This window comes from Clarias gariepinus, chromosome 28 (genome assembly GCF_024256425.1).
Source record: "Clarias gariepinus isolate MV-2021 ecotype Netherlands chromosome 28, CGAR_prim_01v2, whole genome shotgun sequence".
Taxonomy (NCBI): Eukaryota; Metazoa; Chordata; class Actinopteri; order Siluriformes; family Clariidae; genus Clarias; species Clarias gariepinus.
Window position 1 is genome coordinate 7,369,447 of NC_071127.1, and position 26,572 is coordinate 7,396,018.

Consider the following 26,572-nt stretch of genomic DNA (forward strand, 5'->3'; position numbering starts at 1 on the left):
GGAGCTGTGCAACTGGTGCTATTCTGACCACATACATTACCAAGTCTGCTATTTCATCATGGACAGCAAGTTAGAGCAAAGAGAGAACGTCAAATTCTGTGTAAAACTGTGCAAATCTGCAACAGAGAGATTTGACATGATTCGGCAAGTTCACGCTGCAGTGAGTTGTTTGGGGTGTTTTGAGTGGAAGAAGAGCGGAAGAACATCACTGGGAGATGATGAAAGATCAGGACCTTCAACAAGCTCAACCCTCCAAAATGTTGAAACCTTTTGGCAACTTGTCCATGATATTCGCCAGAGAACAATCCACAGGCCTCTGAGCGGCGCAGTGGTAAAGTCCTCGCCCTATCATATGTAGATCTAGTGGTAGTAGTAGCTTAATGTGGAAGCCCCCTAGTGACGGGAAGGAATTGGACGCGACTAAATTAGGAAGAAGATTGCAGTCCAGGCAAGTGATTTGAACATGTGCCGTGTTGCTGGCAAGTTTGTCCCCAGCTGCTGACCCAAGAGCAAAAAGAACATCACATCGAGAACAAGGATTATTACTGTTGATGAAACAAGGGCGTATGTGTACAATCCAGACACGAAGCAACAGGCTTCACAGTGAAGGAGCCCATCATCTCCACAACCATAAAAGGCGTGGCAGGTCTGCACCTGGACCAAGCGCATGCTCATTGCTTTTATCGACATTTCCAGCATTGTGCGTCTAGTATTTATCACCGGGGGACCAGTCAATAGTGAAATCTACTGCCAGGTTTTTAGGCATCTGAAAAACGATGTACAGCGAAATAAAAATAAAAAAAAACCCAGACCTTATTTGTTACCCCTTCGAAGTATAAAGATATAATTGTTTGTTCTACGGTATTATACCTGTATAGTACTAGTCAAATAGTAATAGTATGGTATGACTACTAAGAGTACTGGATAGCAAAGGGGGAAAGAGGGGAAATATTTAAAATGGCCAGACAAGCAAACTTACACATAATCATTGTATTATAATTCAGGTTCTAGCTGTCATGGTAGTGAACTTTGTTCTCATGAAAAAAACAAAACAGGAAAAGTAAAAAAAAAAAAAAGATGTATTGGACTCTTGTATGCTGATGCTTGTTAGCATGTTAGCAACTTGATATTGAGGTAAAAACATTAAACTACAAAATATTTACATTAATCAAAGACCTTTGTGGTCGAATTGATATAAATTGTAGAATTATTTAAAGGTGAAAACTACTGTCCTGTCTGTGTGTGTGTGTGTGTGTGTGTGAGAGAGAGAGAGAGATTAGTTTAGGTTAAACTGGCTAGCTAATCGTTAACAAACTGTAATTCTCTGTCGCACGCGCTCTCTCTCCCCCTCTCTCTCTCCCACACACACAATAAAGTCTAGCTCGTGTAAAACAAAACGTCACGTGGAATATCATATATCCTCTCCTCTTGCGACATCTAGTGGTAGTTGTTGGAAGACTTTATAAAATGGCAGCCAAACAAACAGTGCCAAATTGAACACATTAGCAGGCCTAGGGAGCTGCATGAAGTAAAATTTGATATATTTTATACTTGTTTTTCTTTAACACTGTTTAACATTGTTCAATTCTCGATTATGATTGGTCAGAATTCATTAATTCATATCGTGTATACAGGGTCACAGGGGATCCCTAGAGACGTAGGGCACGAAGTGGGGTACACCCTATCACAGGGTACACACAAACAATGTAAAGACACCAATTAACCTAATCTGCTGTGGGAAGAAACTCTCACCGAACTCCATGCACACAGATCTGAACCGGTAATCAAACCCAGGGCGACAGTGCTAACCGCTACACCAATCATGCGTCTGCAAATCACAGCTTTATAGTACTTTGTCTGTTAAGAAGGTAAAAACCTACTACACTGGTACAGTCGATGATACACAGAATTAAAGTCTAATAATAAATATATGCAGTGTTGAGTTGTTGCAATTTAAAGAAGAAAAATATGCAATAACTGATATGATAATGTTTTCCATAAGAAGAACTAATTAAAAGCAATTTAAAAAGGTAAAATGCACAACATGGCATTGCTTTCATGAATACAAAAGTGAATTGCTGTGGTGTAAGAGGAATAAAACACTTTATGACATGCTGTTATAGGAAAAGAAATCAATACCAGGGTGTTAATAGTAACTCCGCTTCATCACAATGCCACACTGTTAATTATTTTCATCTGCATGTGTTATTTCATGCAGTAAAGTCATATTTCTTTAATAATTTACAGTTGCATTGCAATAAATAAAAGACAATTTAGTGCACTGAGTGACTTACAGTCTAAATATTCATGCACATTTCATGCTTTAAATATGCTATGAAATTATCCAGACGAGACACAGTATATAAATATTGTATGATTACAATATTCAGATCAATTATAATGATATCTTACCTATTTCAGTCAGTCTAAAGGAGTAGCTTTTAAGAGTAATGTCCTTATTTTAGCCAGCTCTTGACCGCTGCTAAGATAAAGTCGCATACAGTAGACCTTCGCAGGTTCATCCAAGTCCATGCACATTGAAATAAAACAAAAACTAATGATAATAGTAAAAAATGAATTATAATAGCAATAAAGCTGCATGCACACACCATCTAGTCCGATTTATTACAATTTATTGTATAAAACAATCTAGGTGTCATTGAAGTTTCTCCGACCTGCAGGTCGACTAGGACAAAGTGACTGCAGTAAGAGGATCCAAGAGAAGAAAAGAGGATTTGAGGCTTAACACCGACCTCGAAACCCTTCTGCAAACCGGCAAAGATTAAACATGCAGAACTACAGACTTAAAATAAAAATGCATCGTGTTAAAGATGACATCATGGTTATATTTGGGCTCTGCTTTAACCTCTGTTTCAATTTTGCATCAGAGGGAAGGTCAACCAAAATCTTTACTGTAATTACACATGCAATCCTTCATGTGTTTGCAAACTCATGTATTCTGTGAATAGTTTTTATTTATAAATAGGACACTTAAATGTGAATGTAAATGGTACCAGACTGCAGTAAAAAAAAAAAAAAAATCCTGTTTTCCAAAATGGTCGGCATGATAACGCTACAGTTCTTAGCGACATTGTGTTTGCTTTACGTACAGTAGCAGTTTGATGTAAAACAAATCAAATGTTTACTTTGTGTGTGTGTGTGTGTGTGTGTGTGTGTGCATGTGTGTGAACAGAAACGCTTTCGACTGAGATAGACATCATGATGTTAGCTTTATTAGCCGTATAGCACCAGTGCAAAGCAAGTTTGTGCTATTTCAACTCTTCTCTGCAACACCGTAGGCGTTATTTAAGCAACAACAATTACATCATCACTGTGAGGTTAAATTTGGCACTGCTCCTTCGCCTTTCTAAATCATGGTGTTAGGATGGAGTTCATTCAGAAGTAAAGACACTTTGATGGTGCAGTCATTTAGCACACCTCCTCATCACAGCTCCCAAAGGTCACACTGATGTTATCATAAAGAAACACCACGCAGGAAAGCACACGGCGTGGGCGTCATGTATTGTAGGTCATTCTGCTCTGTCTCCCGCTCACAGTCTCGTCTCTGCGTCACTGTTTTATGGCCTGCGTGTGGTTTTAGACACCAAACGCTGTGCTGTTTCTCTGAAGACACGGACATGGATGTAAATGCTGAGGGGGAGCATCCGGGACCTGCAGTGTGACAAACTAAAGTAAAAACCTGCATGTCCCTACTAATATATCTAGTGTCAAAGCACATCAGGTTGAGTAGATGCATTTTAACCCTATTTTCTATAACAAAAGTTTTATGTGTTGAATGTGAATTCCAACACGTAAATAAAGTCATTTGTGAACTGAATCTAACATATAGAATTACAAAATTTACATTTACTGTATATCTTAATAAGTCACGTTACACATGCCGTGGTTAAAAACCCTTAAATACTAATCAGTCAAAATATCAAATTAAATTTTTAAACACCATAAAGTTGCTTTTTATTTTAAGAGATGTTAAATCAATAAAAGAAACTGTGGCATCTGCAGATTGTTCCTATGTACATTAACGTACAGAAATAGCTGTAAATCAATTATTTAGTTAAAAAGACAAATAAGTTAAAAATAAAAAGAGGAAATACATAAATATATAAATAAATAAAAAGCATTAAAAGAAGCTGTGGCACCTGCACAATATTTCCATATATTATAACTATAAATTAATCTTCTAGTGGTCTAAAAAGGACGATTAAAAAAAAAAATTATAAAAAAAACATTTTTTTGAAGGATTCTGAAAAAAAAGTTGTGATATATCTAATAAAAATCCTAGTTTAAATGCAAATAAACATAGATGAGGGTGTTCAAGTCAAACCAAGACTTTAAAATTCCACAAAAGCAATTGACATATGAGACTTTTAAGAGTAAAACATTTAAACGGTGCAAACATTTTAAAGGCCGTCATCCATGTATAACGATCAGAGCCCGCTGCAATCATTCCTCTGAAAATTCAGCTAGTAGAACATCTGATCCTTAAAAATCAACAAGTAGATCTTTGCCAACTTGCAGGAGAGATGCTTCAGTCTGTGTGAACTGTGCACACAATCATTCACCAACACCACTTGCACATTAAAGAAACTCGACTGGGAGTTATCGCCCAATCCCTATACAGTCCTGACCTCGCTCTAAGCCATTTCCACATGTTTGGGCCATTAAAGGAGTTTCTAGCAGGCCAGGGTTTCAGACGTGAATCAGACAGACAGTCCAATCATGGCTCTGGTGTACTGAGAAAACATTCCAACTTCATGGTATCCAAGCACCGGGATAAGTGCATTATAGATTAAAGTGGATTATATCGAGAAATAAAGGGAGCTTTTATTTTTTATTTAGACACTGTGTTTTGATATTCTGCACAATCAATAGTCCCGAGTTGACTCGAACACCACTTGTACTAGTTGGCATCCAATCATATGATATCTGAAATATTTACACAATCATTTAAACTTAAAAAAATATATTGCCATGGATTTTTATGAGGTTATGTTTTATAATGTTATTTATACTGTAAGTGTGTATACAGTCGTATGCAGTACAACAATGTTGCTGTATCTGTATTAAACCTAGGCATGTGTGTGGACTAAACTAGACAGGATTCTGTTGTTGATTTTTATATAAACTCTACTGTTACAGCCCAAGAAACATTAGAAAACATTAAGGGGGTGTGAATTCTGGCAAAAATTTGTCTCAATGAGAGATGATGAATCCTGACCATGTACTGTAGTTACTAAAGATGATGAACCAAACAGAGGTTTTGTTTGTCATAAAGAAAGAAAAACCCTTCTGAAACACAATTATCTGTTTGTTTTTAAATATTTTATTCATATTGAGTCATGTCCTTAGCACACAGATTCTGCTTCTCTAAAAGCAGGATAGAAAGTCTGTCATTGGCAGAGAAGTTGGTCCAGAGCCCAGGCCGGATGTTAGACCGCACACACTGCTGAGAGACAGAGAGAGACATCATGCCGCACCCTGACACCAGCAGTTGGAGATGGAAAAGTTATATGACGTTCCTGAAATTGCAGAAACCAGAAATGATCCAAAAACCAGAACGTGGCTCTGGGGCAACTCGTAATTTTCTTGGAAGACTGGATGGAGGAACAGGCAGCGTAGACGGGAGTGCATGACTAATAATCCTTCCACTGATTTAAAAAAGATGTTGACTAGTCATTTTTTCCATCATTAGAGCACAAAAATCATTTCAGCTCATCTTTAGTTCTTTTTTATTATTATTACTGCTCTATACAGACTGCAAATGGCATTTCCTTCATTTGCTTCAGTGCTTTTTATGCTACATAACTGTTGTTGGTCTTTTTCCCGCTCTCATCAAGGGGTCTCTACAGCAGACTATTTGATCTTTATGCAACTTGGCATAGATTTTACACTGGATGCCCTTCCTGATGTAACTCTCTAATTCTATCCTGGTTCTGGCCTGGCACTAAGGATGCCCTGCATCCAGTAGTCTGGTATGGGCATTGGGAATCAAAACCGGGCCTTCCACACAGTAAGTGAGAAGCCTACAACTGAGCCATCGGTGCCATTTTTATGCTATGCAGTGTCCTTCGGATGTATATGGATGAACATGCGCAGCAACGTCCATCAGAGGAGCTGTATCTGTATCAGACACTGATGTGCAACCTGAGGGTAAAAATGTAAAAAAAAAAAAAAGATTAAACAAACAAATAAATGTTATTATTATTTTTTTTTTACATTTGAGCAATCGAGGGTTAAGGGCCTTGCTCAAGAGACCAACAGTTGGAACTTGGTGATTCCACTTCCGGTCAGCAGCCCAATGCCTTAACCACCAAGCCTTCACTCCTGACCCACATATGTATGAATTATGTTTTATGTATAAAAGTTCTTAAAACTTTACACAAAAACTGTATACAACAGAAATAGATTAGGTCTAATTTTATACATTTATACATAATATATAATTTATATGTAATCTGTATTTTTATTTATTTATTTATTTATTTATTTATTTGTTTGTTTGTTTGTTTGTATCCTTTTTTTCATGCTTATGTCCTTGAGAGGACTAGGATCGGTATTAGACAGTAATGTGCAACCTGTGATTTTTTTCATACACAGCTGGACATAAAGGAATTTATTTAACTACAGTATACTTGGCTTTAAAGTACAACAAAAAATATCTTGATGCGGGTAAGGGTGGGGATTAAAGACACACTCTTTACACATGCACACACATCCACACTTTTAGAAATTTTTTAAACTATTAACAAACAAAGTAAGAAAAAAAATTGTTGTCAAGATGCAGTCATAAGACACAAAATGCAGCTCGCAGGCTTCTTCTCTAAACATTAAATAAACCTTAGTCATTGAAATTAGACATTCAAAGAAACAGAAAAAAATCTTTAAAAAAAATTATTTAAACAGAAAAAAATATCATTAAGTAACAATAAATAATTTTATCAGTTTAGTTCATTAAATAATTTATTAATTTTATTTATTTTTTTATCATGAGGTAATATAAAATTAACCTAAACGTCTGCATTACATGTGTGTGAATGCCGAAGTCCTACACACGGCACTAATGTCACTGTCAGAGCTGCTTCCTTCCTATCACATCTGAGAGTCTGTCCATAAGGTGGAATAATAAAGATGATCTTCTCTTAGGTCTCTTAGGATCTTATTCAGTTCTACTTATTTTCCTGATTGTTTGTTTTTTGTATCATTGACCAGCTCACCTGATGCGTCACTTTTTTTTCTTTTCATTTTCCACTGTTTGGACTAGGGCATCATTTAAAAACTTGTGTGTGTGTGCATGTGTGTGTGTGTGTGTGTGTGTGTGCATGTGTGTGTGTGTGTGTGTGTGTGTGTGTGTGTGCGTGTGTGTGTGTGTGTGTGTGTGTGTGTGTGCATGTGTGTGTGTGTGTGTGTGTGTGTGTGTGTGCGTGTGCGCGTGTATTCTGATATGTGAGGTTGTACAGAAGTGTGTGTTCACGCACACACACCAGGGCTAAAGGAGAGGACAGTTAAAGGTGTTAATGCTCCTGAACCTTTTCAACATGACACATAATCTCTTTCTTTTCTCCCTGTTTGCTCTTCTGTGTAAGTATGTTTTTGTGCACAGTGTTAAGGTCATTTATACATAATATATAATTCATGCATAATCTATATCTTTATTTATTTATTACATTTTTTTTATTTAATGAATCCTTTTAAATCTTTATTTAATTTCTTTCTTGTTTGTTCGCTTGATTGCTTCAGTCTTAATTGTTTATTTTTTTATTTTCTTTATGTTACCTGGTTTCTTTATCTCTCTCTTTCTTTCTTTCTTTCTTTCTTTCTTTCTCTTTAATTCTTTGGTACCTTTCTTTTTCTTTCGTTCTTTTGTTCTTTATTTTACTATTTTATTTCTTACTTTTTGTTTATATTTCTAATTATTTTTTTCTTTCATGATCTCTTTATTTATTTTTTCTTTGTTTGTTTGTTCCTTTCTTTCTTTTTTTAATTTGTCTCTTTTTTAAAAGGATTCTCTCTCTCCCTGTCTCTCTCTCTCTCTCTTTCTTCCATCTTTCTTTTTCCCCTTCCTATCTTATTTATTTCTTTTTTACTTTGTTTGTAAAAGAAGAAATAACTTTTCTTCTTTCTTTGTGTTCTTTCTTTATTTCTTTCTTTCTTTGTGTTCTTTCTTACTTTCTTTCTTTCCTTTATATTTACTTATGTTTTTCTTCTTGTTATATTTTATGCCTTTTTCTTTGTTTCTTTCTTTTCTTGATTTATTTAAACTTTTCCAGTTCTTTCTTTCTAGTTTAGTCACTCATGGTGTTTGTATGTTTTTCAGGCATTTCTCTCTCGAACATCGTTCAGTATCCCGCAGTAGTGAAGGTGTTTCGTGGTGAAACGGTCTCACTGACGTGTGATACGCAGGAAGTTTTGTACAAATGTGATACAATGTTCTGGTTTAAAGTGGACCAGAGAACCGGAGAGATGATGTTGAGCAGAGCTGTTCACACGGAGAAGAAAGAAAAACTGTGTAAAGGATTCATCTACAACACGAACACGACTGATTCAGGAACTTACTACTGCTCGGTTAAACACAGTTTTATAGCTTACACAGGCAACGGATCCACTGTAATCATTACAGGTAGAGTGTAAAAAGTGTTTAATGTTATAGAAATGATTTTAAAGTTGCCTGTACACTATCGTCCACTTCATTAGGGACCTATTCAGTCATGTGGCAGCAACACTGTGTGGAAAAACCACACAATTGGACAATTGGGCATTGGCCTACAGTTCAGAAGGTCCCTGGTTCAAATCCCACAGCCGCCAAGATGTCCCTGTTGAGCCCTTAAGCAAGGCCCCTAACCCTCAACTGCTCACATGTATAATGCAATGCAAAATGTAAGACACTCTGGATAATGTTGTCTGCTAAATGTAAATGCCTTTTTCCTCCCAAATGTACAAGTCCAGTTTGTGTGCCTCAGATTCCTGTTTATAGCTGGCACGACTGGAACCTGATGTGGGCTTCTGTTGTTGATCATCTGCCTTAAGATTTAACATTTTCTGCTGTTTTGAGATGCTTTTCTGCTCATCACGGTTGTTAAAGTGATTCTTTGACTTACTATAGCTTTCCTGTAAACACAAACCAGTCTGAATATTATCAGTAAAAAGTTGTTTCTGTCCACAGCTTATTCGATTTTTAATTTGACTATTTTGTGTGAAAAGTCGGAATGATCAACAACAATGCAAACCTGATTCCAACAACCTTGTCACGGTCAAAGTCTCAGAGATGTGAAGCTCTTGACTGATGGTTATACTGACCGCTATGCTGCTGCCCCACGATGGGTTTTGCAAACATTCCTAAAAAAGTGGACGGTCATTGTAAATGTCATCACATTTGTGAATGTATCATTTAAAATTTGACTGGAACATAACTGGAAAAAGTCTTTTCCAGAGCGCAGTCCTCGTCCCAACATAACGGTCTATGTCCCGAATGTGAGTGTCGGACCCTCGGTCTCTCTGCAGTGTGTGGTGATGGGGGTCGTCCCGTCCGAAGTCAGTGTGTCCTGGGTTATAGATGACTCAGAGATGACCGGGTGGACGGAGTCGGGCTGGACACACACTAACGCCTTAGCTGTAGATTACACACGTGCTCACATCAGCGTTCCCTCAGAGAAGTGGACGGAGGCTCGGACCGCGGAGTGTGTGGTCGAGGTGGACGGCAGACGCTTCTCTAAATCTGTTAAAGCAGGTGGTTAATCATCAAATCATTATTCGTTACATAAACTCATGGATGTAGTGAGATTACCTGGATTGAGACATGCGTTTACTTCTGTGCACAGGCTCCAGTCAGTTCTGTCTCTGGTTGATGTTTTTGTGCTCTGGCGTTGCCCTTGTTGTTATTGCTGTGTTTAGTATTACCTTTGCTGCATTACACTCAGGTAAGAGAACTACATTAAACTCTAATCCTCTACAATACTTTAATATAATGTTCTGATGACATGTTTTTAGCTCTGCTCTTATACGATGTGTAATTTGTAACTTTTCAACAGGACAGCGTTGCACGCCTACAAGGTGCGTCTCCCAATACAGAACAACATCAAACAGGGAAACGTCAATCTTTCTCAGGCTCTGTGTGTTATGGTGTGTGTACAGTGTGTGACTAATAAAAAACATGATTTTAATTTCAGATCACCCGAAGCTCGCTTCAATCGGCGAAATGGTAATTTAAATATTTGTTAAAGCTAATAATAATAATAATAATAATAATAATAATAATAATAATACACTTTATAATAATGCTCACTTGAAGAATAAACAAAAAAAAAACAAAGAAAAAACTATATAAGAGAAAATTGTAAATTGTTAAGAAAATAAATGGAAATTTAAATATTGAATAATAAAATAAAATAGGATAAAATACAATAATGGGTAATGGGAAAAAAACCTCACTCAAAATATCTCAAGGAAAAATCATTAAAAATATTTATATTTTATTTGGTTCCTTTTTTCAGGTGCTACTGATGCTTTTTGAAGTTTCTAAACTAAAAGCATTAATTACTGTGTAATATGCTCCAATATATTCAGAATTCTCCCTGTAGTGAGATATATTATATTAATGGTTGAGGAATACTAATAAACTGGATCTAATTAATAACCAACTTATTATTTTATACTTCATTATATAAAAAAATAACTATTAACAAAAAAATTGTACTGATTTGGTGCATTGAATTTAATAATTACTTCATATTTTCATTCAGTTAAAATAATTTTTAAAGAATCCTATTTTTAAGATTTTAAGATTTCTCCAAGATTTTAATTTATCAAATGCTAGGAAGAATTGCTTGTGTGTAAAAAAAAAAAAAAGAAAGAAAAAACCATAATGAGGTTACAGAGCATGAACGGAAGTAGAAAGGTTGGAAACAAAAGAAAAAGCATTTGAGGTGTTGTTGTATCTCAGGGGTCCGTCTCTGTCACAGTCTGGAGTGTGTACACACAGGAAGCGGAAAATTACACACAGCAACAGTGTGGTTTAATATACTGATGCCTTTTGTGTTTACACTCTTAGGAGGAAAAAGGAAGACAGAGAAATTCTCCACAATGGTATGATGAGATCTCATACACGTCAGGGACAAATACAATATAGATACAAAGCACATCTATAAATGTTCCAGTGTGTGAATGACTCTCTGCGTGTTTATAGGAAGTGCAGTACGCAAGTTTGGACCTGATCAATAACAGACAACGAGGAAGCAACACGTTAAACAGGAATGTTGTATTTAATGAAAAAGTGAGTGAATAAGTATGTGAGTGAAAAAGAGTATGTGAGTGAGAAAGTGAGAGAGTCAATGAGTGAAACAGTGAGTGAGTGTGTGAGTAAGTTAAAGAAGGAATAATTAAATAAGTGAAAAGTTATTGAAAAAGCATTATACTCTTCTAAAATGTCTAATAAAACCTTTTTATAAAAAAAACCTTTATAACATATTATTATTATTATTATTATTATTATTATTATTATTATTATTATTATTATCTATAAGTTTAAGCTACTAGGTTCTACAAAAATACATTATATTATAGAATAGAATAGAATAAAATAGAATTATTAATGTAGTGTTATTAACTATCATTTTAAACTCTTAGTATAGGTCAAATTAGGGTTAGGGGATAATAATGAATAACAAATATTCTCCATTCAGTAACTACAATAATAGGCTACATCACAGTATAGTATAGTATAGTATAGTATAGTATAGTATAGTATAGTATAGTATAGTATAGTATAGTATAGTATAGTATAGTATAGTAAAGTATGGTATGGCATGGTCTGGTCTGGTCTGGTATGGTCTGGTATGGTATAGCGTAGCATAGTATATTATACTATAGTATTGTAATGTATAGTATAGTATTATTATTTCATTAATTTATTGTTAGTATTATCTATCAGTTTAAGCTACTTCTAATATATGTCATACTAGGGTAAGTGGATAATAATGAGTAACATTTTTTTGTATTAGTCTCTACACTAATACCTCATAGAATAGAGTAGTATAGTAAAGTATGGTATAGGATAGTATGGTATGGTATGGTATGGTATGGTATGGTATGGTATGGTATGGTATAGTATAGTATAGTATAGTATAGTATAGTATGGTATGGTATAGTATAGTATGGTATATTATAGAATTATTAATGTATTGTTATTATCTATCATTTAAAGCTACTCTTAGTATAGGTCAAATTAGGGTTAGGGGATAATAATGAATAACAAATATTCTTCATTAAGTAATTACAATAATACATCATAGTATAGTATAGTATAGTATAGTATAGTATAGTATAGTATAGTATAGTATAGTATAGTATAGTACTGTATAGTATAGTATAGTATAGTATAGTATAGCATAGAATAGTATAGCATAGCTGTGGCATAGCATAGAATTATTGACTAATCAGTTTAAGCTACTCTTACTGTCCTAAGTCACACTAGGGTTATTGGATAATAATGAATAAAAATCCCTTGCATTTAGTTTCTACAATAATATGTTGCAGTATTGTATGGTATAGCACAGTATAGAGTAGAATTAAACATATTATTGCAGTAACATTTACATATGGTAATATTCAGGGACTATGTGTATAAAGTTTATGGTCTTAAGCACAAGTACTGTACAGTGTACATGAAATTCCCACTCATGTATTCTGCTGTAACATTACAAGCACACAAAAATGAATTATGTACATTTGTCATAGTTACACACAGAACTGACAGTGCTAAAGTATTTCAGATAAATCGGGTGCTGAATCATCACTGCCTATTAAGTTTTTAAAAGTGCAAACTTTTGCCACCCCCAGATTTCACTGTGCTGTAAGGTATATGTGACAAACAGTGTTGGGTGTAACGCGTTTCAAAGTAAAAGTCACGGTGAATCATGATGAACCGTACTTACGGCCACCTCGTGAAACCGCGTAGGTGAGATAGGGGTATTAGTATTTAACAGATTGTGGGCCAAACTTCACTGAGTGATGATGGTAGAATAATTTTAAAGGTCTTGACTAATACAACATACATGAGGAATTATAAAGTTTTTATTTTCTGAAAAAAAAAAAGTATTCGAACTAGTTACTTTTATCAGAAAGTAACGTTATAATGTAAATAATTACAATCCTCATCACAAAGTGACCATCTATTTCATGCCTACTGTATTACAAGTCCTTTGGACTGATGATGTCAAAATCTTTTGGGCAAAAATAAATAAAAATTGAATGATTCTTTTATGTGCTCATTATGTGATGATAAAAAGTATACCTTTACAATTATTAAAAGTTAAAATGAACATACAAGTCCAGTGTATATCAGCAAATCCTAAAAGCAAATATGACACAATAAGTCAAGCATCTGAAACTGAAAGAGAGTTTCTACAACATGATGATTCAAAACATAAGGCAAAATTAACCATGAACTCCTTCAAGAAAGACATTGGAATAAAGCTCACTAAAGTCACTAAAAAACTCCACAGATGTGATAACTAAACTGGTGACGCAATAAAGAAGTAAACTTAAAAAGATGAAAGAGTAATTTTCATCATAAGTATACCAACTATGAGAGACAAAATAAGAAAAGAAAACAGAAAGTCACATTGTAGGATAAAAAAAAAAAATATTTGCAAGTTATGAATATAAGAATTAGGTCACCTACAAATCATATTAGTATATAATATCTATTTGTATAATAAATTAGTATTATATTTTCTATTTTTCAAAAATAAGCTGGGACAGTTTTCATTTTAAGAAACAATTTTATTTTCTTAAAAAACTGCACATATGTCACAAACTTTATTTTCAGTTACTAACTTTCTTTCCTCCCTTTTCTTAGCCCCTCTCCAGGCTCATGCATGTTAAGAATCAGAGCATGTGCATGTCCTCTGGTTTCCTTGCAACAACAACATCAACAGAAAAAAAACCCCAAAGTGTCACTGTTTGTGCTACATTTGCATGCTGGAGAAGTACACTGCGGATTTCACTGAAGGGTCGTGAAACCACAACGAGCTGAAACGAAGGTGTGCAATGGCCCCTAAACAGTCTAACGCCGCTTGCCCGAGTCCTGTGTGGTTAGAACAAAGCTAGTCGCAACACACAGCATCAAAGCAGGATGTCAGGTGGAAAAGGTCCTCTCAACGGACAACACTGAGCACCTGCTCTGTTACAGCACTGATATTAGCCTTGCTGTTAGACCACTAGAACACACACTGTACTCTGAACACACACTTTGGTCAGTGTGGGTGGTGTGAGGCTCAAATGTGATTTAAATTAGCGGCTGAACACAAGACTGCTTTTCCTGTGAGATCAAACCACACCTTGTGTTACCTATTGCTTTACATTCGACTGTACAGTTACTGTATGTTTAGTGAATTTAACTGAAATAAGGACACATCAGATATACATGATAATAATAATAAAAAAGATTGGATTTATTAAAAATGTCTTTATTATTATTTATTTAAAAACATTTAACATATATATATATATATATATATATATATATATATATATATATATATATATATATATACTGTATATATTTTGATATAAAATTATTACATAATTTCATTAAAATAAATAATTAAATATACTCTTACAGAAGCTGTATAGTTAACAAATAGAAAAACGTCATATGTTGTGTTTCTCTCCAGTCTTTAAATCTACTGTATACCTTGTTGTACCCTAAGATGCAATATGTACAGATACATTTCTGCTCACCGCATTTGTTAAGAGTTATTTTTTATTTAAGTTAATGTGACCTTCTTGTTGACTGTGAATGCTTTTTAGTTTCCATAACACTCTTTGTAAACCCTGGAGAATGTCTTGATCAGCAGTTTCTGAACTCAAACTCACAACCACGCCACAACCAAAGCCCCTGAGGTCTCACTTCTTCTTCCTTTTATGTTTAATTTAAACAGAATTGTACAAAGTATTTTAAATATATTTTTTTAAGATATATTTTTAGTATTGTTAAAACAGTTTTTGTAAAAAGTGGAAATTATTTCAAATTATTATTATCTGTAATGATTATTCATGAATCTAGTTTTTAGCATTTTTGCCGTCTTAATTTTTTTTGTCTGTTCGTTTTTTGTGTAGGTTTTTTTTTGTAGGCTTCTTTTTTTATTTCTTTTAAAAAAAAAATTCTTTCACTTTTGTGAAGCTGCTTTGAGACAATGACTATTGTTAAAAGCGCTATATAAATAAAGTTGAATTGAATTATTTTTGAATTGAATTTCTCTTGAAGCTCATCGAGAGAATGCCAAAAAAGGTTAAATAACTGAAAACATGTTTTATATTCTAGTTTCTTCAAAATAGCCACTCTTTGTTTTGATTACTGCTTTGCACACTCTTGGCATTCTCTCGATGAGCTTCAAGAGATAGTCACCTGAAATGGTTTCCAACAGTCTTGAAGGAGTTCCCAGAGGTGTTTAGCACTTGTTGGCCACTTTGCCTTCACTCTGCGGTCCAGCTCACCCCAAACCATCTCGAGTGGGTTCAGGTCCGGTGACTGTGGAGACCTTTTTTTTGTTAAGTACATAACTCCACATGTGTTCATTCATAGTTTTGATGCCTATATATATATATATATATATATATATATATATATATATATATATATATATATATATATATATATAGTTAAAATCTTAACAAAAAATTTAATTGAATTTCTACATTAAATACTGTGGTTAAACTGAAGTAATTGACAACTTTATACATGTAATTCAAACCCTTTATATTCATATACTTTGATCTTAAGATTCATCTAAAATTACGGCAAAAACTTGTATCTCTCTGATGCTTTAAGTAAAACAGTACACATGACACAGGCAAAATGATTATGATTGTAATGAAACAAAATAAACTGTAGCTCAAACTCATCATTCTTTAAATGGATCTGGGGATCTCCAAGGCTCAGTGAATCATAATGTTTACAGCAACCTAATGACAGCTTTAATACGAGGTAGCTTTTTTTAGAAATAAAAGTCACAGACACAGAGTCACACACACACACACACACACACACACACACACCTACACCTACACACACACACACACACACACACACACACCTACACCTACACCTACACACACACACACGCACACACACACACACACACCTACACACACACGCGCACACACACACACACACACACACACACACACACACACACACACACACACACACACACACACACACTATTTTAAATACACTGCTCAAAAAATGAAGGGAACACTTCCCGGTTTGTCTTGAGCCATATGTACACATACGAGGGGTGTTCAAGTCAAACCGGCACTTAGTGTTCACTTAATTTTTCTGAAATTTTCAGAAATTTAGATAATTCCTTTTTTTTTACCTTGTAAAATAAATCTATACTGAAATTATATATATATTTTTTTTATTATTAATATTATTACTGTCACTTTTCTAAATAGGAGTCCAAGTCTACAAAAGGTTAAGTAAATGCTTCATTAAACAGATATACTATTTATTACTGAGATTTAAAGATTTATAGCCAGACAGCTTGTGGACTAAAAAGTTAATTTTTTTTAATTATCCAAAGTCCTTTAGTGTTTAGGTAATGTTTTTTTTTATGTCTATAAGTCTATCCATTTTCTAACTCTCACTGATTAAAGATTTCTCATTCTCGCTAAATGGAAGAAAAAAAAGGTTTTTGTTCTGTTCTGCTGTATTTTAAGGGGCAGGACGTCTCCTATAGCCTTCGCTGCAAAAGCACCCAGCGTTTCCCTTTTCATCTCGAGATGTTTGAGATAAGAGACACTGAAGGCTTCATGGCACCTCGACTGCTGCTTCTCTGCTGTGTTTTTACAAGTAAGTGTTACATCTTTTTTTGTTCATGTTCTCTCCATTTCAAGCCCAGTGACCTGCATCAGGGTTTTATAAATCCATCATGAGTAATGTAGGAAAGTACAGACATTATACACCAGCTATAATCAGGACACCACAGCCTTCAAAGACTGGCAACTGTTACATGACATATAGTATATGATTCAAATGCAGTAAATAAAATAATTCTTTATTTACTATTTATATAATTAACCTACTGAGACCTGGACTCTGGTGCTGTGTGCGCTGCAGTTTCTCCTCAATGTTGCAAAAAAAATATATATATATTATACATTTCTTTATATTACTCTTATATTATTTATTACTTTATATTGTTTTATATATATATATATATATATATATATATATATATATATATATATATATATATATACTGTGGAAAAGTATAGGCACCCTAAACGTATTATTTTATTTTATGTCTGTTACTGTCAGTAGTTCACAAACAATCTTTTTTTTATTATTTAATCATTTATTTACTTCTATTTTTACCTGTTTATTTTCATGTTATATTTAATAATAGAGTGCTTTTGAGATAATAACTTTTATTATTATGATTATGATGATGATGGTTATTATTATTATTGATAATAATAATTATTATTATTATTGTTATTATTATTATTTTATTTTTACTGTAATCTAAACATCTCCTGTAAGTAATCAAATCATAATAAATTTCTATTTTTTTTATAGTTTACATGCAAGCTGTGATTAGAAGTTTAATTATCTGTGATACAAACTACAAACTAAATGCCTGTCTTATAGGCAAATTGAATTGCGTAAGCGTTTTTGCATTTTGCTAGGTTAATTACTGTGCTAGTGTATTTAAAACCTAAATAAAGAAAAACTTTATTATCTAAGCACTATTTTAGATAAATATATTTTACACATTGTTTTTTTTGTGTGTTGTGTTGTTCTACAAAATTAATAAAATGAATAATAATAATCTAAACAACCACACTACTGCTCAGGTTTAAGCACTGACATTAAGGTTTTGTCTTAAAATTCTATAAAAATCCTTTTTTTTGTCTTGTAGCTTCTCTCTCATCCGTGGTGTTTCAGTCTCCTGAGTTCATCAATAGATCCGTCGGTGAATCTTTTACATTAAAATGTGCTCGTGACCTGCCGTTTACTTACTGTTACAGCTCAGTATCCTGGTTCAAAGTCAATCCAAGAACCGGCAAACTGGATGAAGTCAAACAAGTCAATGATGAACTAGTGGATGATAAAAAATCATGTAGTAAGACTTTCACTGATGTTGAAGTAAAAGACTCGGGCATTTACTACTGCTCAGTTTTAAATGATCAAATGGTTTTTATTGGAAAAGGCACCAGAGTCGTCATTACAGGTGAGTTTATTTTAATACAACTTCTTCCATCATATTTACAAGATTTTGACAATACCAAAATTCTACCAAAATGACCAAAAGTTTTTGCACCCCTGTCTATCACACCTAAATGTACTTCTTGAACATCCCTTGGTAGATTTAATCCCTGTGTGTTTGTTGTTATAATGTGCTTCGCTCTTGTGAGAAGGCTTTGCAATAGATGTAGGAGCATGGCTGTGGGGATTTGTGTTCATTTAGCTACAAGAGAGATGAGAGATGAGCTACAAGAGTATGTTTCCATCTATTGTAACGGGTTCGACCCTATGTTGCGCGGTCTTAAGGAAAAAGGGTAATTTATTTAGGTAAATGGGGAAGGAAAAGGTTAAAGGTGGGAGGATGAAAAGATAGGGAAGAAAGGTTGTGCACGTGCAGGTCTGGTGGGCAGTGCCCTGCTGGCATATGGGCACAAGCTGGTGAGCGGCGGGCAGAGTGGCAGCGTGGACGCGGGGAGAAGTCCGGGATCATTTGCGGCGATGGGTCACCAGCTGTGCTTATCTAGTGAGCAAAGAGTGATTTTAATTGATAATGACACTATCTAAAAAAAAACCAACTAAATAGATACATAAAATTCCTTTTGGGATTAATAAAGTACTCTATCTATCCATCCATCCATCTAATCTAAAGCAGTTCAGTAGGGTTGAGTTCAGTCAGGGCTCTGTGCGAAACATTCAGGTTCTTCCAGTCCAAACTTGACAAGGTTGGTTTTAATGGAGCTGGCTTTGATGTTGGAACAGGTTTGGTTGCCATAGGTCCACTTAAGGAAAAATAGTATGCTTTAAATGCAAGGGAAAATGTGTGCTTCAAATTCTATGGTAATGATTTGAGAAAGATACATATAACGATGTGATGGATCACATTTCACATTCTTTTGGCTACATACTCTATTTTTTGTAACGCATTTTATTGCGCGTATGAAAATGTTCTCTTGAAAAGTTTCTCATACTACCAGCTGAAAATAGCAAAAGAAAAAAAAACAGAAAGAACATTATCAAATAGATTTTCAGGTCCTTACTAATAACTTGTATTTTTGTATTGTATTGAAAAAAGAAGTCAATATCACTATAAGTACCATAATTTCTATTTATTCCTTGTTATATTTGATGTTTATAATAGAATAATAATAATAATTATTATATATTTAATGTGTAAGAAATATCTTTCTTTTGAAGCAAAATAAGGTGCCAAAAAATGTGCAGCTTGTCATTAGAAATAATAATTCTCCATGGAGTGGAAAACTATTACAAGGCTCTAATACTGGAGACTCCTTCCCAAAATAATACATGAACATCTTCTTGGGTCAAAACACAGAAATTATACATTTTTAAAATATGATTATGTAGAGAATTCCCTGGACAAGTTCCTGTAATTGACATTACTATAGAAATGACTGCATTAATATAAATAGGAGAGAAAACAGATGTGCTACTATCAAAGCTGCTGTTATAGAAAATGAATTAATCAACACCTTTTGGTTAATGAGAATGCAGAAATTTTTTATAGTAGTATAAAAAGTATAGGAAAACAAATTGTAAAAAAAAAACAAAAAAAAAAAACATGTGTGTTAAATGCGTACGTAATTTATGTGATTTGTATGTAATCATGTGTGTGATGTAGAAAAGGGTCCATTACAGCCGTCCATCATTCCGTACACACCACTGGAAGTGGAAATGGACGTGGACGCTTCCTCTGTCCTCCTGCAGTGTGCTGTGATGGACGCCGTCCCCTCTCAGATCAGGGTCTGGTGGTTGATTGATGGAGAGGAGCGCACAGGATGGACAGAATCAGGCTGGACACGACACGACGAGTCAGCCTCGGAATACACTCGAGCTCAAATCATCATTGCTGCAGAGGAGTGGATCGAAGCGTATCACACCATCGAGTGTGTGGTGCAGTATGAGAACATGAGCATTTCCCAAACTCTGCAACGACACAGTAAGGAAAAGTTTATTGTCTTTAATTATAAAAACTGATTAAAAAGTGAAATTATATAACTATAATTAGTTTTTTTAACCTGGTAAATGATTGTTTAAGTTTCTACGGACTATACTGTTATATTAAATGGAAAGTATATTGTGTTGAGAAAAAATACAATAAACTGCATGTATAATAGTCATACTAAAAACAATCAAATATGTTGTGAATGTTTAGTCGGAATTGTACAAAATATAAATATGTATAAGTAAGGTATTCAATTTTGCCGTGTATGTATGCAGTTATAGAAAAAAAATCCCAAAGCAGGGTTTCTGTCACCACGCAAAACTTCTTTTGGCGATGAAAAAACCGAAAGGAATAATTAAATGCACTTTTTATCTATTAAACACAATAATAAGCTGATATTGTATGTGTTAAAAAAAAATGCAATAATCTCCTTCGAACAGTTGATATTAAGATGTGTGTGCTACTTATTATCTTTAAAGCTTCGTAACGGCTCTAATCTATTAATTGGTGATTTTTGAGGTTGGTAACTCTAAAGCCGTATGTGTTATTTCATAGTCTTGAAATCCCCAGTATGGCTCTAGAATGTAAAAATTACATCACAAAAGAAAAAACAAAAAAAAACAAAACACATTTGACAAACATTTGACTGGCGCTTTATAATTAATATATAAAACCTATAATTGATAGACGAGTAATAAGTTGTAAATGTGATCAGCAGGTTATTCAGACTCTTCATGCACATGGCTGCTGTATGGAGGCTGCTGTATCGCTATCTTCACCATCGCAGTAGTGATCACCGTGGCTCTGTGTTTACGTAAAGGTGAATACAACACATTTATACACACATTATGTTTTAATGCCTGAACCCTTAGAAGCTTCCTGATTCAGTGCAGCAGCTACTCTAAAAACACTATTATGGTTAGTTCGGTAGGTTAACCCATCCATCTAGAGACCTCTGTCGTCCAAATAGGAACCATGGAGGCCAATGGTGACCATTGTGTTTATTCACATATTTGCAATCAACGTGGGACCTCCGGTCAACGTTCACACACTACGTAATGGCAATTATGCCTGCACTCACTCTCTATACCGCTTTGGACCGGAGCCTATCGCAGGAGACTTGGGGCACAAGGCGGGGTACACCCTGGACAGGTGTATAGTGCACATACTATACTGGTCTGGTTAGCTTACTGTAGTTCATAACAACTTTAAAACAGGTCCGGACGTGTATGTACTAACAGCTCAACTTCAAAATGTGTTTGGAAACGCATTTGCTTGGCTAAAATAACAACTTAAGGATGTGGATTTGCTCAGCTTAAATGATGCTTAGCTTTAAATCAGAACTGGATCTACATGTTTCTGTGTCATATCTTACTGTAGGTATTTCTAACTGCGTCCTGTCTTACTAATAGTGTACAGGTTTCAGTTTGAATATTTCATGTTTGCTATTTTTTACTTTAACCCATTGTTCTTCCTTTTTTCTCTCAGAGAAGCGAGGAACTTTTCCAGTTAAAAGGTTTGTCTCTGATTTCCCCTGAGTTCAGTCCGATTTGAGAAATGAATCCTAACATGTTTAAAACTTTGCAAGTGTTATAAGAAATAAAACTTAGCATGCGATAAAGCTGTCCTTCTGATCATATTTCCAGGCATCGCGCAGGTGTCGATACTCAGCGGAAACACCAGACTCGCGGTAAAGATAACTCACACTGATATTTTGAACATGTGGTTGAACTCTGTGCGTACACCATAGTGTTGAAAAGTCTACAAAGTCCATGTCGACTCCACAGGAAAACAGGACACACTCAGGACGAATTTAGAGACACTTCCTGCAAACTCGGTACAGTATCGCGTACAGTAACGTGCACCACACTCACATCACACACTTTTACACTTAATAATGGTGCCTTCTCATGTTTTCATTTTCCTAAAGGAAGTCGAATATTCCTGTCTGAACCCTGAGATCTTCAAACGGCAACCAAGTTCTCCAGCGTTGGAATTAGATTAGCGAGAGTTGTAGCAAAAATGGAAATCTTAACAGCAGCAAAGATGTTTTATTTTAATCCTTTTAAAATGTATTTACTGAATTGTATATTATGTATAGTATGTAGATATTAAACCAATTCAAACAGCACATTCTTGAATTTTTTTCTTACACGGTAATGTGAAAATTATGATTAAATTAATTATATTACAATGTATAATATTGTTATAATATAATATATAATGATTGTTACATATTATATAATGTTAAATATTATAATTGTTACTTTATTACGTACATTTTGCTAGTAATGAGGTGGACTCTCTTCTGCCCTTTTGCCAACCTGGCATTAGAAAACCTTCCTAATAGATTTTAATCCATATTAAAATGACAGCATCACTTTGTCGGCTGCACGTCTATGATGAGAATCTCTCATTCCACCACATCCCAAAGATGCTCTTTTGGATGGAGATCTGGTGACTTTGAAGGCCACTTGAGTTCAGTGACTTTACTGTCATGTTCAGGAAATCAGTTGATTTTTCAAGACGATGTGAACGTTTGTGACGTGTTATTCTGATACTCAGGTAGGCTCATATTAATGAGCTCAAAGTGTGCCATAAAATGATCTCCCACACCATTATACAGTAAGACCACCAGCAGCCTGAACCGTTAATAACGGATCCATTCATTCGAGTTGGTTGATGAGTTCTGACCCTACCTTCTGAATATCACAACAGAAATCGAGACTCATCAGACCAGGCAATGTTTTTCTAGATTCAAGATTCAAGAATTTTATTTGTCACATACATGGTTGTACAAGTACAACAGTAGTAAGATGCAATGCAAAAAACAAACACAAATTACACACAATATGATATAAATATAAAATTATAAAGAATTTTGTTGTAAAAATTGTGAACCCAGTGCAATGATATTAGATATCAGTCATTGTAGGGGTTGAGTGTTTATTGCCCTTATAGCCTGGTGGAAAAAGCTGCTGTTCAGTCATTCAGTACATGACCTGAGTGACCGGAGTCTCTTACCAGATGGCCGCCATTGAAACAGATTATGATTAGGTTGGTGAATGTCTTTAATAATGTGCTGTCCCCTTGACCTGGACCTGCACTGCCTGATGTAAATGTCCTCCAAGTCCTTTTTGTCCTGGGAGCTTTCCAATTCCATACCAGAGGGTAATATTCCCAGAGACAACAGGATGGATAATCGAGGTGTAAAAGGTTTTGCGTAGACCCCTGATATCATGAACTTCCTATTCCTGATCCTGATTCCTATCTTCTATTGTCCGATTGTCTTGATCATGTCTACATGTCTAAATGCTTTGAGCTGCTGCCGTGGAATTGGCTAATTAGATATTTGTCTTGATGAGCAGTTGAACAGGTATTCTGTACCTAATGAAGTGACCAGTGGGTTGTCCTTTTGATGACTTTAAAGTAGGATTTAGGGTTGTTACGGTTAGTTCCTGAATTCTTATATATACTACAGATTTACTGCACAAAGTGGAACAAACCATTGACACAAAGAGACAAAAAATTATAAATAGTGTTAAGTTTTTAATAATGAAACTGGAGAAACCTCTAAATAAATATAACATTAAAAAAGAGTGTCCATAATAAAGGTATATAAGAGAGTTGCGAGTTGCATTACAGAAAAAATATTAACGCCGTATAACCAATCAGCATCTGTGGTAGAATTATGCAGTGCAAAAAGTTAAATCTTAGTAATTTAGTCTCACACACATACATGTAAGATAAAAACAAAGCAAATATATTATTATTATTATTATTATTATTATTATCATTTTAGGCATATTTCCTAAACAGAAATTCGAAATATAAATGCTTTCAATTTTATTTTCCAAAATAACAAAAAAATATACTTTGTTAAGTATAATAATAAAAATTGTTAAATGTGTCTTATATTTGTCTTAATCTAATGTATTAAAAAACTGGATATTAATTTAATTAGAGATTAATGATGACTTTTCAAGACTTGCTAATTTGACTAGACTGACTTGCTAAGATATCACTTTTTGTAGTTTATTAGTGATATTTTTGTTTTTTGCATCATTGCATAATGTAATCTGCTTTGCTCATATAAGGTATATTATCTTGTACTTGTTCTATTATTTTATATAAATAAGAAGCCAAATTTACTTTGGCACATAATGGACTCTAATTTGGGCGTATCCCAATATACAGTATATACGTACCGCCGTAGGAAGGAAGGAAGGAAAAAGAAAGGGATAAGCATTACGACTTTTTATAAACTCATTATATGAATGTGCATCTGCATCACTTTCAATCCACTTACCGTATCTACTTCCTGATTTACAAACTGCATGTTTTTTTGTACATAATTCATATTTTGCAATAAAGAAATGTTTGTTTTCATTCACAAATAAATAGAATTAGATAGAAATCAAATAGAAATCAACAATAGTAAAGCAAACCAAAGTGAAGGTAATAAATATGAGGTAAAAAACAAGCCTTGCGATCACATTGAGGCCTGGACACACACTGACACCTACAGGCTGGAGAAAGTGCAGGTTCATCTCAACGCATCAGGTCAAGAGCAGATAGAGAGCTTTTCTAGTCTCTTTATTTCAACTACAGTTATTCATTACATTTTAACCAGATGTGCAGCAGCTGTTTTGCCCCACCCCTGGTCACTGTGAAACCATCTAGAAAAAGAAAAGAAGAAAAAAAGAAAAAATAATAAAGAAAAATAATAATAATAAGAAGAAAAATATAATAAAAGAAAAGAAAATTTTAAACTAATAAAGTCCGACCTTTTGTGTCTTCATAGTATATAACCTCAGTGGTTCCAGTACATCTAGTGATGTGGGGTTTTCCAAACTGTGATAAAACAGCGCAGGTTTACTCTCTTCGAGCTATAAGTACATCAATATTAATGATGGCATTGTGAAGATTTACTGAATGCTAGAGTAGAAGTAGGTCCTGAAACCTAGACACCTGGACTGACATCTGGCCTGATTAAAAATGGTAGTGAGTGAGTGAGTGAGTGAGTGAGTGAATAAGTAAGTAAGTGAGTGAGTGAGTGAGTGAGTGAGTGAGTGAGTGAGTAAGTGAGTGAGTGAGTGAGTGAGTGAGTGAGTGAATAAGTAAGTAAGTGAGTGAGTGAGTGAGTGAGTGAGTAAGTGAGTGAGTGAGTAAATAAGTGAGTGAGTGAGTGAGTAAGTAAGTGAGTGAGTGAGTGAGTGAGTAAGTGAGTAAGTGAGTGAGTGAGTGAGTGAGTGAGTGAGTGAGTTCCTAGCTCCAGCACTATGCTGTTTAATATGTGAAATCACTTTCAACACAAGTTTCAACACGTTGCAGAACTGACATAGGAACAAAATACGTATGGGAAAAACAAACATGCCACCTGATGAGCGGCTCGAAATTAAAGCTAAAACTTGTGCAACTCAGGAAGGAAGAGGCGGACAAAGCTGCTGAGGGCACTGGGGGACTTTTTGTGACCTTTGATAAGTGTGAATTTATTACCGCAATGTGTTAAGAAACCTACTTTTGGTCACGAAGTACAAAACATGTGGCAAATGTTTTATTCTAAAAAAGAAAAACTAAAGAAAAAATACTACAGTATAATAAAACCCTATCGTGGTAAAATTACTGCAGAAAATACTATACTAAAAAAAATACTAAAAACAATAAATTATACGGTATACCACGGCATTCAGTAAATACTAAAGTTTACTAAAGTACACTAGAGTAAGTTACAATATACCCTCGTAATTATTATAGTAAACGCTAGCATTTTTCTCCTATGGGAATGCAGAAATGTTTATTGACATGTTGCATTATGGCCAGAGGAATATAAGCATCCATCACTCTGTAACTAAGACTGCAGTAAAGACATGCTGGAGTCCCTGGTGTTATGAATGGATATATCATTAACCCACTTTGCCTAAGCAAATAAAAAATGTGGGACAATTGCCTATTTTTAAAATATTTTAACAGGGCCTGAGTACTCATTTTACCCCAAAAGGTTAATTAAACCTCAATTATATATTTTTTTATTTAAAATTTAAGTCATTAGTATGTAATTGTTAAAATAAAATAATTAATCTTGTACAAAACATGTAATTTTGTCAATTTAATATATTTTTTTTTTTAATAAAAACCAACATTTCTTTATGTCACTAAACCATTGAAACAGTGTTGTTAGTGTTGTTTAAAGCTCCGCCCCTTATGTATATCAGTTTCAGCCTGTGACCTGGAGCACTGGTCATAAGCAAATTAACTCATGAATATTTATGCGTTGCCCTGGTACATGAGATTCATTCTGCTTTTTTTTGGCAAGGTGCACGACTGGGATGTTCCTT

At 34.5% G+C, this 26,572-nt stretch overlaps 2 protein-coding genes across 7 annotated transcripts; both read left to right on the forward strand.

The window, feature by feature from the left end:
* The first annotated feature begins 7,489 nt into the window (after positions 1-7,489).
* On the forward strand, positions 7,490-14,227 carry LOC128515875 (uncharacterized). Of its 2 annotated transcripts, XM_053490115.1 has the most exons (9): positions 7,490-7,599; positions 8,336-8,638; positions 9,449-9,745; positions 9,837-9,935; positions 10,047-10,068; positions 10,185-10,216; positions 11,066-11,100; positions 11,201-11,287; positions 13,874-14,214. In XM_053490115.1, exons 1-9 carry the CDS (start codon positions 7,536-7,538, stop codon positions 14,048-14,050), a joined length of 1,116 nt encoding a protein of 371 aa, XP_053346090.1. In that variant the 5' UTR covers positions 7,490-7,535; the 3' UTR covers positions 14,051-14,214. The 2 variants fall into 2 exon arrangements, with proteins under 2 accessions (XP_053346090.1, XP_053346091.1); XM_053490116.1 differs by lacking the exon at positions 7,490-7,599 and having other exon boundaries at positions 8,501-8,638; positions 9,520-9,745; positions 13,874-14,227.
* Positions 14,228-16,269: 2,042 nt separating this feature from the next.
* Positions 16,270-22,733, forward strand: LOC128515654 (immunoglobulin kappa light chain-like). 5 transcript variants are annotated; one of them, XM_053489750.1, is made up of 9 exons: positions 16,270-16,619; positions 16,741-16,873; positions 17,946-18,257; positions 19,911-20,228; positions 20,950-21,054; positions 21,723-21,750; positions 21,881-21,924; positions 22,022-22,071; positions 22,165-22,733. In XM_053489750.1, exons 2-9 carry the CDS (start codon positions 16,804-16,806, stop codon positions 22,237-22,239), a joined length of 1,002 nt encoding a protein of 333 aa, XP_053345725.1. In that variant the 5' UTR covers positions 16,270-16,619; positions 16,741-16,803; the 3' UTR covers positions 22,240-22,733. The 5 variants fall into 5 exon arrangements, with proteins under 5 accessions (XP_053345725.1, XP_053345727.1, XP_053345726.1 ...); XM_053489752.1 differs by having other exon boundaries at positions 16,270-16,500; XM_053489751.1 differs by having other exon boundaries at positions 16,270-16,495.
* Positions 22,734-26,572: the final 3,839 nt, after the last annotated feature.

What these genes read in the sequence shown, in the direction of transcription:
- LOC128515654 (XM_053489747.1), top strand. Translation starts at nt 16,696, where the DNA reads ATGGAAGAAAAAAAAGGTTTTTGTTCTGTTCTGCTGTATTTTAAGGGG. An exon ending in GGCTCTGTGTTTACGTAAAG is followed by an intron (nt 21,055 to 21,722) that starts GTGAATACAACA and finishes TTTTTCTCTCAG; the next exon opens with AGAAGCGAGGAACTTTTCCA. An exon ending in AGACACTTCCTGCAAACTCG is followed by an intron (nt 22,072 to 22,164) that starts GTACAGTATCGC and finishes ATTTTCCTAAAG; the next exon opens with GAAGTCGAATATTCCTGTCT.
- LOC128515875 (XM_053490115.1), top strand. Translation starts at nt 7,536, where the DNA reads ATGCTCCTGAACCTTTTCAACATGACACATAATCTCTTTCTTTTCTCC. An exon ending in CAGCGTTGCACGCCTACAAG is followed by an intron (nt 10,069 to 10,184) that starts GTGCGTCTCCCA and finishes TTTTAATTTCAG; the next exon opens with ATCACCCGAAGCTCGCTTCA. An exon ending in TCGCTTCAATCGGCGAAATG is followed by an intron (nt 10,217 to 11,065) that starts GTAATTTAAATA and finishes TTACACTCTTAG; the next exon opens with GAGGAAAAAGGAAGACAGAG.